General features: G+C 41.6%; 1 protein-coding gene across 3 annotated transcripts in view; it reads left to right on the top strand.

Annotated features, from left to right (window-relative positions):
* Positions 1-12,361, top strand: part of ift172 (intraflagellar transport 172) — a 242,173-nt gene that overhangs the window by 60,725 nt on the left and 169,087 nt on the right. For all 3 annotated transcript variants that reach the window (XM_060851638.1, XM_060851630.1, XM_060851645.1), the window contains 2 exons: positions 1,151-1,254; positions 1,947-2,032. In XM_060851638.1, the coding sequence (XP_060707621.1) occupies positions 1,151-1,254; positions 1,947-2,032 (190 nt within the window). The remainder of the gene's footprint in view (positions 1-1,150; positions 1,255-1,946; positions 2,033-12,361) is intronic.

Raw genomic sequence — 12,361 nt, 5'->3', positions numbered from 1 at the left:
AGAGCAGAGAAGGCTGAGGGTGACTTGATTGAGGTGTACAAAATTATGAGAGAAGAAATCTAAAGAGATCAATCATCAGGGAGCTTAGTTTTGAGGTAAAGGGCAGGAGGTTTAGATGGGATTTAAAGAAGAACGTTTTCACCAGTAGAGTGATAACTCTCTGGAACTCACTGCCTGAGATAGTCATAGAATTGGGAATCATTATAACGAACACCTAAATCTTCTCAGCATACAAGGCTATGCGCCAAATGTGGGAAAATGAGTCTAGAATAGATAGGTGCTTGATGACCCATACAGACATGATGGGCCTAAAGAAATGTTTTGCGTGCTGTAAAACTGTGACTGTGACTTACAGTATGGGGCTGAAATATTAACAGTATACATGAGACATTCACTGCAATCATACAAACAATTTCCCTGTGGAGGATCCTACATATCAACTCTGGGAAAGGTGTACCAACACCAATGAACCCTCGCATGCAAGTTCGTGTAATCATCTGTCATCATCTTTGCTGACATCTGTGTACAGTTTGGACATTACATACCAAGCTTCTAAAGCAGGTGGTCTTCTCAAAGCTCAGTTAGGGCAAACACACTAGAGGAGAACAGATAAAACACTTAAAGGATGTGCTAAAGATTAACATGAAGAAATGCAATTGTTATTAACTTGAGAGACTATTGCACAAGATCACAGTACATAGAGGCAGAGTCTGTACAAAGAGCTCCACCATTTTGATCCACTGACAACAAAATGAAGAAGAAAAGCAAGAATGGAGAAAAGAGGAAGGCATGACCCAAAATAATACAAAGCCAAATATGTCACATGATGAAATAAACCTTACATACCATAAAGACTGCTGATCCCAAATTTAGCCCATCAACCATCTTTGGATTTACAGCAGCCAATCATCTTCACGCATGAGGGATAGTCACTATGTACTAAATGTATTCATAGTGGTCAAATTTTGGGTTTTGCTCATTTGCAGCAATGACTTATAAACTATAAACCCAGTATTTTGAAGAAGCAGTTCAAGTAACAAGCACAAGTTCAAATAACTTTGTTCAGCACTTAAGGTAAAACAATTCATTGTAGGAAACAGCTGACTATGGAAGATGTGTGGTTCATGTTCAATAGCTGTTTTTCTTTCAGGTGTGCATGATTTTCAATGCTGGTGAATTGACACTTGTAGAATATGGCAACAATGACATTTTGGGATCTGTTAGAACAGAGTTCATGAACCCACACTTAATCAGGTATGACTCATATCTTTGTTTTTCTGTTTTGTCTCATTTAATTGTCTTTTAATGTTTTTAATTTTGTACTTATCGTGATTGTAATGAGGTCAGACATGTCGAACTCAGAGAATATGAGTTCTCTGAGTGGTGCTGTGAATCCAAACAAGGAGCCCTGGCTGACAGATATAAACAAGAGTGTCAAATGTTCTGTTCACTCTGAGAGCTGGATCTGAGGAAGCTTGATCTGTGTCAAGGATTCCATTTGTAAATAAAGAGTGACTTGGTGATGGGATACTGGCCTCTGTGGTTTATTTCAGTACTAATTTACATGTCTGTCTTGGAAAATAAAGCAATGAATAATTAGGTATTTTAACTTTTCCAGACAATCTTTTAACCTGCAGAAATTAACCAAACATGATGCTTGGAAGTTAATCTTCACAATGAAGATTAGTAAGATTGATGCACCACCATCGCCCTTTTGTTTATCATCTAGCACTAAATTGTACAGCTATCATCTTATTCATTTAGCTAGTTGATGCTTTTGCCTCCCTTGGAAAGCAGACTTCTCTGATTTGAAGCTACTGTGTTTTATGGGGTAAAATTAACTTTAATGGTGGCAATGATTGATATCATGAATTTCATGATTTTCTGTCCATACTTGTAAAATGCTCCGGAATGAAATTAAATACTTTTTCAATTTTATTTGATAGTGTTCGACTAAATGAACGCAAACAAAGTGGGGTAGAAGAAAATAAGAAACTGGCATATCTGGTAGATATTAAAACTATTGCAGTTGGTAAGTAAGTTTAATATGATAGCTAATCCACTTCATTTCATTTCAGGGTGATCTAATATTTATTTCAATTAGTCAAGTAACTGATGTGTGATGCTAATGCACAGCTGTTTTGTTTAAATGGCAGCATGTATTTAAGGTGATGGAGTTAATCTGTGAAGAATTAATTGTTTGGTCCTTCAGCTCCATTACTTTCACATGCCTTTTCTCTAGCATAGATTCTATCCAGTAAATCATTTTTTGAGCAATACAACCAACAAATGGATGGTGGAGCTATTAAGAAATTATGATTTGGAGATGCCAGTGTTGGACTGGAGTGTACAAAGTTTAAAAATCATACAACACCAGGTTATAGTCCAACAGATTCAATTGGGAGCACAATAGCTTTCGGAGCGAAGCTCCTTCATCAGGTGATTGTAGAGGGCTCGATCGTAACAGAATTTATAGCAAAAATTTGCAGTGTGATGTAACTGAAATTATACATTGAAAAATTGATTGTCTGGAATAAGTTTAAAAGAGACGTGTGAGGCAGTTTATTTTTACACAGAGAGTGCTAAGTGCCAGGAATGCACTGCCAGAGGGGATGGTAGAGGTGGGTACAATACTGGTATCTTGACAGATAAATGAGTTGGTGTGGAAGAGAGGGATGCAGATGGTGTAGAAAGGCATCACATGTCAGTGCAGTCATTGTGGGCCAAATGGCCTGGTCCTGTGCTGTTATTTGTTCTTTGTAAAGTGAAATTCATATCACAGAGGACGGTAGTCTTTCCTGGGGATCTTTCTTCAGGTCACTGGTGAGTGCTATTGATTCTTTGCTGGCCATAACATCTGGACGGAATTCGACCTTTAGTCAATGATCACAGTCGAAATGTAATAAGCTGTTTACATCTATTTTAGCCTAACTCCATGATCACTTTAAAGTCATTGAATTACAATCTGATTTCCTTTTTCTGTAATGAATACCAATTGAAAAAGATCCTTCCAGTATTCTTAAACTGAAGTTACAGAGGATAGCTTATGTTGATTAGATTAGATTCCCTACAGTGTGGAAACAGGCACTTCGTCCCAACAAGTTCACATTGACCCGCTGAAGAGTAACTCATCCAGATCCACCTCCCTGTGACTAATGTACCTAACACTGTGGGCAATTTAGCACAGGCAATTCACCTGACCTGCATATCTTTGGACTGTGGGGGGAAACTGGAGCACCTGGAGGAAACCCACACAGACACTGGGAGAATGTGCAAACTCTGCACATGCAGACAGTCGCCCAAGGCTGGAATCGAACCTGGGACCCTGGTACTGTGAGGCAGCAGTGCTAACCACTGAGCCACTGTGCCACCCACTGCCACTGTGTCATCCATGTGAATGAGTTTTTCATCTTGAGTGTATTGAAAATGACAGTATAATGTTATGCAGTCCTGGCGAGCTGTTCATTCCAAACATATGTTTCTTAACTCCAGAATGTCTTCACACAAGTGCTACAATAATGATGGCCAATACAATTTTGATGTTATAAGTTTTGATACTGACAAGTAACTCACTCATTGTTACTTTCCATAAATGGTATGATTCACTGCTTCATGGCATACACATATTTGATTAGATTAGATTCCCTACAGTGTGGAAACAGACCCTTCAGCACAACAAGTCCACACCCTCCGAAGAGTAAACCACTAAGACCCATTTCTCTCTGACTAACGCAACGAACACTACGGGCAATTCAGCATGGCCAATCCACCTGACAAACACATCTTTGGACTGTGGGAGGAAACCGGAGCACCCAGAGGAAACCCATGCAGACCCTGAGTTGACGAATTTAGTCAAAGACTATTACAACCCAAACTTCCTCTTAATTCTGAGATGCTATCAGTTTTATTTGGCAGAGAACTGAGGTTAAGATGACTGGCAGAGGCATATGATTTCGGATTAACCTTGAACGAGATGCTGAGACTGTTTGGTATGTGGGATTAATGATGTAACCAGCAAAAGTGCATACTAGCTGAAGTCCAGTTAGACTTCAAACAGGCATGACAACTGGACTTGTCATTAGTAAAGATGGCAAGTGGAGCGTGTGAGCTACAGGATATCGCAATTGAAGTGGATACCTTTACCTGTCCAACAGAGCTTGAGGAGCAACGCTTGAGGAGCAACACTTGAGTGACGGCAATCGCAGAGCTTCACCAAGGGCATGTGCTGAGCAGAGGCGCTCTCGATCAATGCACAGCAAAACCCCAAAGCATAGCCCAGCCTTGGTCAAATGGCAAAAATGTTCTTCAGGAACTGGGCCAGTAACCCTTTGTAGTTGCTGCCTGTATGCAGACTCAAGACAGCAAAGGAGGCTTGATTTGAATAAGCGAATTCATAGCCCAGTACATAGGAGAATGCACCCCCTGAGAAGTTCCACCTCCATCTGATTTGAAACAGTTAAGTTGCTTAGCAACATCCAAATCAGAACCAGTCAAAATACATGTCTGGTTAAAAGATCATCCAGTTCTAATGGAGGTTGATCTCGGTGCAACAGTATCATTGGTTGCAGAACTAGTTGTTAACCAGATTCGTACTGGAGTCCATGCTAAATTGCCCATAGTGTTAGGTGAAGGGGTAAATGTTGGGGAATGGGTCTGGGTGGGTTGGTCTTCAGTGGGTTGGTGTGGACTTGCTGTGCCGAAGGACCTGTTTCCAACTGTAAGTAATCTAATCTAAAAACAATCCAAACCTAATCTGGTCCCATTTGCCAGCACTTGGCCCATATCCCTCTAAATGCTTCCTATTCATATACCCATCCAGATACCTTTTTAGTGTTGTAATTATACCAACCTCCACTACTTACTCTGGCAACTCATTCCACACACACCACCCTTTACATGAAAAGGTTGCCCCTTAGGTACCTTTTAAATTTTTCCCTTCTCACCCTAAACTTATGCCCTCTAGTTTTGGACTCTCCTACCCCAGGGAAAAGACCTTGTCTATTTATCCTATCCATGCCCCTCATGATCTTATAAACCTCTATAAGGTCACCCTTCAGCCTTTGATGCTTCAGGGAAAAAAGCTCCAGCCAATTCAGTCTGTCCCTATAGCTTGAACACTGGCAACATACTTGTAACTCTTTTCTGAACCTTTTCAAGTTTCATAACATCATTTCTGTAGGAGGGAGACCAGAATTGCACACAGTATTCTAAAAGTGGCCTATCCAATGTCCAATACAGCCATAACATGACCTTTCAACACTTATACTCCATGTTCTGACCAACAAAGAAATGGCCATCAAATGCCCTTCACTGTCCTATCTACCTTTGACTCCATTTTCAAGGTACTATCAACCTGCTCTCCAAGGGCTTTTTGTTCAGCAACACTCTGCAGGACATTTCCATTAAGTGTATAAGTCCTGCCCTGGTTTGCCTTTCCAAAATGCAGCACCTCACATTTAACTAAATTAAACTCCATCTCGACTCCTCGGCCATTTGGCCCATCTGGTCAAGATCCAGTTGTACTCTGAGGTGACCTCCTCCACTACTGTCCACTACACCTCCAATTCTGGTGTCATCTGTCAACTTACTAAGTATATTTCCTATGTTCCCATCCAAATTATTTATATAAATGACAAAAAGCAGTGGATCCAGCACTGATCTTTGTGGGATACCACTGGTCACAGGCCTCTAGTCTGACAGGCAACCCTCCACCACCACCTTGTATCGTTGAGCTAATTCTGTATTCAAATGACTAGTTCTTCTTGTATTCCATGTGATCTAACCTTGCTGACCAGTCTACTATGAGTAAACTTATTGAACGCCTTACTGAAGTCCATGTAGATCACGCCCACATGCTGCTCTCATAAATCCTCTTCATTACTACTTCAAAAAACTCAATCAAATTAGTAAGGCATGGTTTTCCACATAAAACGTCATGTTGACTATCCCTAATCAGCCCTTACCTTTCCAAATTCATGCAAATCCTGTCCTTCAGGATTCCCTCCAACAAATTGCCCACCACAGATGTCAGGCTCACTGGTCAAGAGTTCCCTGGCTTTTCCTTATCTTCCAGCACCTCATCTGTGACTATCAGTGATACAAATATCTCAGCAAGAGGCCCAGCAATAATTTCCCAATCCTCAATCTGAGCTACAAATCTTCTCAACAATTGTAATCACTTCCCTAGTTTCCAACAGAGTTGTAGGGTACACTTGATCTGGTCCTGGGGATTTATCCACTTTTATGTGTTTCAAGACATCTCTACTTTATGGATATTTTTCAAGATGTCACCATCTATTTCCCAACATTCTATATCTTCCATGTCCTTCTCCACCGTAAACACTGATGCAAAATACTCATTTAGTATCTCCCCCACCTCCAGTGCTTCCATACAGGTTGCCTTGCTAATCTTTCAGGGGCCCTAGTCTCTCCCTAGTTACCCTTTTGCCCTTAATGTATTTATTGAATCCCTTTGGATTCTCCTTTACCTGATTTGGCAAAGCTATTTCATGTCCCCTTTTTACCTTCCTGACTTGCCCTCTTAAGTATACTTCTAAAGCCTTTATGCTCTTTTAACCATTCACTCGATCTCAGCTATGTATACCTGACAAATGCTTCCTCCTTTTCCTAACCAAACCTCAATTTTTCTAGTCATCCAGCATCCCCTACACCTACCAGACTTGCCTTTCACTTAACAGGAATATACTGTCTCTGGACTCTCGTTATCTCATTTTTGCAGGCTCCCCATTTTCCAGCTTTGTCCTTCCTCCAGTTTAGAACTTCAACTTTTAGATGCAGTCTATCCTTTTCCATGACTATTTTAATACTTATTGAGTTATGGATGCTGGCCCCAAAGTGCTAATCACTGACACCTCAATCACTTGCCCTGCCTTATTTCCCAAGAATATGTCAAGTTTTCTCCCTTGTCTAGTAAGTACATCTGCACACTGAATCAGAAAAGCTTCTTGGATACACTTAACAAATTTCTCTCCATCTAAACTCTTAACACTATGGAGTCCCAGACTGTGTTTAGAAAGTTAAAATCCCCTACCATTACCACCCTATTATCCCTACAGATAACTGAGATCTCCTTACAAATTTGTTTCTTGGTTACCCACTGACTATTCAGGGGTCTATACAAGTATTCCCTGATTATCAAACATTCGCTTTACACATTTTCACTTTTATGAAAGACCCACATTAGTACATGTTTTCGCAAACCTGAAGAGGATTTTCGCTTTTACGAGAAACAGTAATACCTTTGCCATATAAATCATGCACCTTTGCTTTAAGCCATTTTCGGTTTATGAAAGTTTTCCTGGGAATGCTCTACTTTCGGATAGCGGGGGCTACCTGTAACACAATATGGTCTATCCCAGTTGCTATTATCTGGATGACATGCGAAAAACTGGAAAGACCAAAAAAGAACTCTTGAAGAACTTGGACATAGTGATTAAACATTTCTCCCAGGTGGGTGTACGCCTTCGGAGGGAAAAATATGTGATCCAGTTACCTGAAGCGACTTACTTGACAAGACCGGGTTATACATATTGGAAGATAAAGTGAGGGCAATCAAAGGTACCTCGGCTCCCAAGTGTGTAGTGGAGCTTATGCCTTTCCTTGGTTTGCTGAATTATTATGGGAAATTCAGATATAACCTGACCTCCATCTTGCTATCCTGCTATTGAAAAAGGGTCAGCCTTGGGAATCATCCTGTCGCCTAAAAGTAACCTTTAGAACATAGAACAGTACAGCACTGTGCAGGCCCTTTGGCTCTTGATGTTGTCCCACATTTTCTCCTACCTTAAGATCCGTCTAACCTACAGATCTTTCATTATACCAACCTCCATTTGCCTATCAAGAGTCGCTTAAATGTCCTCAATGTATCTGACTACTACCACTGCTGGTAGTGTATTCCACACACTCACCACTCTGAGTAAAGAAGCTACCTCTGACATCTCCCTGAAGCCTTCTTTCAATTACCTTAAAATGATGCCCCCTCATGATAGACATTTCTGCCATGTGAAAAAGTCTCTGGCTATCCACCCTATTTATGCCTCTCAACATCTTGTACACTTCTCTCAAGTCACCTCTCATTCTTTTTCGCTCCGATGAGAAAAGTCCTCACTCCCTCAACCTTTCTTCATAAAACATGCTGTACAGTCTAGGCAGCATCCTGGTAAATCTTCTCTGCACCCTTTCTAAAGCTTATACACCTTTCTCATAATGAGTCAATCAGAACTGAACGTAATATTCCAAGTTGGTCTAACCAGTATTCTGTAGAGCTGAAACATAACCTTGTGGCTCTTAAACGCAATTCCCCTGTGAATGAAAGCCAACACACCATATGCCTTCTTAACACCCTATCAACATGGGTGGCAGCTTTGTGGGATCTATGGACACGGACCCCAAGATCCCTCTGTTTCTGCACAGTGTTTTGTTTCCAGCCTGTAGCCCTCTATCCTGCATTCAAATTTGACCTTCCAAAGTGAATGACTTCACACTTTTCCATCTGTCACTTCTTAGCCCAGTTCTACATCCTGTCACTATTTCGCTGTAAACTAGAATAGCCCTCCACATTATCCACAACTCCACCAACCTTTGTGTCATCGGCAAACGCACTAAACCACCCTTCAACTTCCTCATCCAAGTCATTTATAAAAATTTCAAATGACTGACCAAAGTGAAAAAGCAGCTTTCGTCACCTAAGTTGTTGGGCCAAGTGTTTCCAAGTGAGAGGTGGTATTGGTATGTGATGTTGCCCCGTACAGCATTTGGGGAATGTTGGTTCACTAGTAAGCTTCCCAGAGTTTGGCTGATGATGAACACAAATATGCACAGATAGAGAAGGAAGGTTTGGTGGTCATCTTTGGTGTGAGAAAGTTCCACCAATACCTTTATGGTCATAAATTTGTGTAAGTAACAGACTACAAACACCTGCTATGACTATTTAAACAGGATAAGACGATGCTGCCCATAGCTTCTGGTCGAATTCAGTGGTGGGCACTTATTCTAAGTGCATACAGTTACAAGCTGGAGCATGGTCCAGGAGGCTAAGTGACAAATGCAGATATCTTGAGCTGCCCCCCACTGACAAGTATACCATCGGAGATTTGTCCCCTGGAAGAGTCTGTTCTGGTTTTAAACTTTCTGGACATCCTCTGGTCAACTGTGGACGCAAAATGATCTAGTATTGGCAAAACTAAAACAGCTGGTTGTGAAGGGGGAAGCAAAAGGGCCATCACAACTGGGATTGGAACGTGGCAAGACCAGATCACTATAAAAGATGGCATATTAATATTGGGAGCAAGAATGATTGTCCTGAATAAAGGTTGCCACCAGATACTGGCTGAATGCCACCAGGGTCCGAAATGAGTCATAGAGTCTTGGATATATAGAATCATACAGAATGGAAGCAGACCCTTTGGTTGGATAATATTAAGCTGGAGGGGGTTGCCAGATGTAGAAGGATTGAGTTATAAAGAAAGGCTGAAAAGACTTTGTTCAGGGGAGCATAGGAGGTTGAGAGGCAATCTTATAGAAGTTTATAAAATAATGAGAGGCATAGATAGAGTTAATAGTAGTTGTTTTTTCCCTCTGATGGGGGTTTTTGAGACTCGGGGGCACATGCATAAAGTCGAGGAGCGAGACTTTAAAGAGGTATGAAGGGTGGTTCGTGCATGGAAGAGGTGGATGTGGATAGAATTACAATAGTTAAAATATATTTGGATAAGTACATGAATAGGAAAGGTTTGGAGGGATTTGGGCCAGGAGCAGGCAGGTAGGACAAATTTAGTGGCTGGTAAGTATAGGGAATGCTGGATGTCTAAAGAAATTGAGGTTTGGTTAAGAAAAAGGAAGCCTATGTAAGGTATAGACAGGATAGATCGAGTGAACCCTTAGAAGAATGGAAACGAAGTACGAGTATACTTAAGAGGGAAATCAGGAGGGCAAGTAGAATTAAGGAGGATCTAAAGAGTTTTTACAAATATATTAAGGACAAAAGGGTAACTAGGGAGAGAATAGGGCCCCTCAAAGATCAGCAAGGTGGCCTTTGTGTGGAGCTGCTGATAATGGGGAAGATATTAAATGAGTATTTTGCATCAGTATTTACTGTGGAAAAGGATATGGAAGATATAGAAGGTAGCGAAATAGATGGTGACACCTTGCATATTACAGAGGAGGAAGTACTGGATGTCTTGAAACAGTTAAAGGTGGATAAATCCCCAGGACCTGATCAGGTGTACCCAAGACCGCTCTGGGAAGCTAGAGAAGTGATTGCTGGGCCTCTTGCTGAGATATTTGTATCATCGATAGTCACAGGTGAGGTGCCAGAAGACTGGAGGTTGGCTAATGTGGTGCCACTGTGTAAGAAGGGTTGTAAGGACAAGCCAGGGAATTATAGGCCAGTGAACCTGACATCGGTGGTAGGCAAGTTGTTGGAGGGAATCCTGAGGGATCGGATGTACATGTATTTGGAAAGGCAATAACTGATTAGGGATAGTCACCATGTCTGTCAAACGTTTTGAAGAAGTAACAAAGAGGATTGATGATGGCAGAGTGGTAGATGTGATCTATATGGACTTCAGTAAGGCATTTGACAAGGTTCCCCATGGGAGACTAGTTAGCAAGGTTAGATCTCGTGGAATAAAGGGAGAACTAGCCATTACATGGCAAATAGAATTAAGGAGAATCCAAAGGGTTTTTACAAATACATTAAGGGCAAAAGGAGGGTGGTGGTGGAGGGTTGTTTTTCAGACTGGAGGCCTTTTCCAGTGAAGTGCCACAAGGATCGGTGCTGGGTCCTCTACTTTTTGTCATTTACATAAATGATTTGGGTGCGAGCATAAGAGGTACAGATAGTAAGTTTATAGATGACACCAAAATTGGAGGTGTAGTGGACAGCAAAGAGGGTTACCTCAGATTACAACAAGATCTTGATCAGATGGGCCAATGGGCCAAGAAGTGGCAGATGGAGTTTAATTTGGATAAATGCGAGGTGCTGCATTTTGGGAAAGCAAATCTTGGTAAGACTTATACACTTAATGGCAAGGTCCTCTGGAGTTGCTGAATAAAGAGATCTTGGATTGCAGGTTCATAGCTCCTTGAAAGTGGAGTCGCAAGTAGGTAGGATAGTGAAGAAGCTGTTTGGTATGCTTTCTTTTATTGGTCAGAATATTGAGTACAGGGGTTGGGAGGTCATGTTGCGGCTGTACAGGGCATGATTAGGCCACTGTTGGAATATTGCATGCAATTCTGGTTTCCTTCCTATTGGAAGGATGTTGTAAAACTTGAAAGGTTCAGAAAAGATTTACAAGGATGTTGCCAGGTTGGAGGATTTGAGCTATGGGGAGAGGCTGAACAGGCTGGGGCTGTTTTCCCTGGAGCGTCGGAGGCTGAGGGGTGACCTTGTAGAGGTTTACAAAATTATGAGGGGCATGGATAGAATAAATAGACAAAGTCTTTTCCCTGGGGTCAGGGAGTCCAGAACTAGAGGGCAAAGGTTTAGGGTGAGAGGGGAAAGATATAAAATAGACCGAAGGGGCAACGTTTTCACACAGAGGATGGAATGAGCTGCCAGAGGAATTAGTGGAGGCTGGTACAGTTGCAACATTCTAAAAGCATTTGGCTGGATATATGAATAGGAAGGGTTTGGAGGGATGTGGCCTGGGTGCTGGCAGGTGAGACTAGTTTGGGTTGGGATAGCTGGTCGGGTTGGACCGAAGGGTTATTTCCATGCTGTACATCTCTATGACTCTATGAATTATATTCTGTTGGCAAAATGTTACATCTTTAGGATTTGATGCTGACATAGCTGCATTGGTGGGGCAGTGCCCAGAGTGCCAACAAGGGCATAAGTTACCACCAGCAGCGGCCTCACATTTATGGGAATGGCGGAGTAAACCTGGGTGTGTTTACACATTGACTTTTCCAGTCATCTCAAGGGTTCAATATTTGTGGTCATTGCGATACCCATTCAAAGTGGTTGGACATGCATAGACTTGATTTGACAAACTCTGGAATGAAAGTTGAAAAGCTGTGAGCATTGTTCATGATACATAAATTCCTGGAAGTATTGCTCATCAACAATGGGATGTCTTTTACCTGCATAGATTTCAAGCCTTTCCAAAAGTCATGTTTGGACAGCTCCATATACCATCCATTGTCTAATGGTCAGGTAGAAAGAGCAGTCCAAATATTGAAGGAAGGTTAAGAAAACAACCCCCCAGCTTCAGTCAATATCAAACTGTCCCAGTTTCTCTTTGAAGATAAGACCACTCCTTACACAACTTCAGGGATAGCTCTAGCAGAGTTGCTGAAATGGAGAAGACTCCACACCAGGTTGAACCTGATATTCTGG

The sequence above is a fragment of the Hemiscyllium ocellatum genome, chromosome 3 (assembly GCF_020745735.1).
Source record: "Hemiscyllium ocellatum isolate sHemOce1 chromosome 3, sHemOce1.pat.X.cur, whole genome shotgun sequence".
NCBI classification, from domain to species: Eukaryota; Metazoa; Chordata; class Chondrichthyes; order Orectolobiformes; family Hemiscylliidae; genus Hemiscyllium; species Hemiscyllium ocellatum.
Note: the sequence above shows the minus strand (reverse complement) of the source record. Positions and strands in the feature narration are given on the sequence as shown.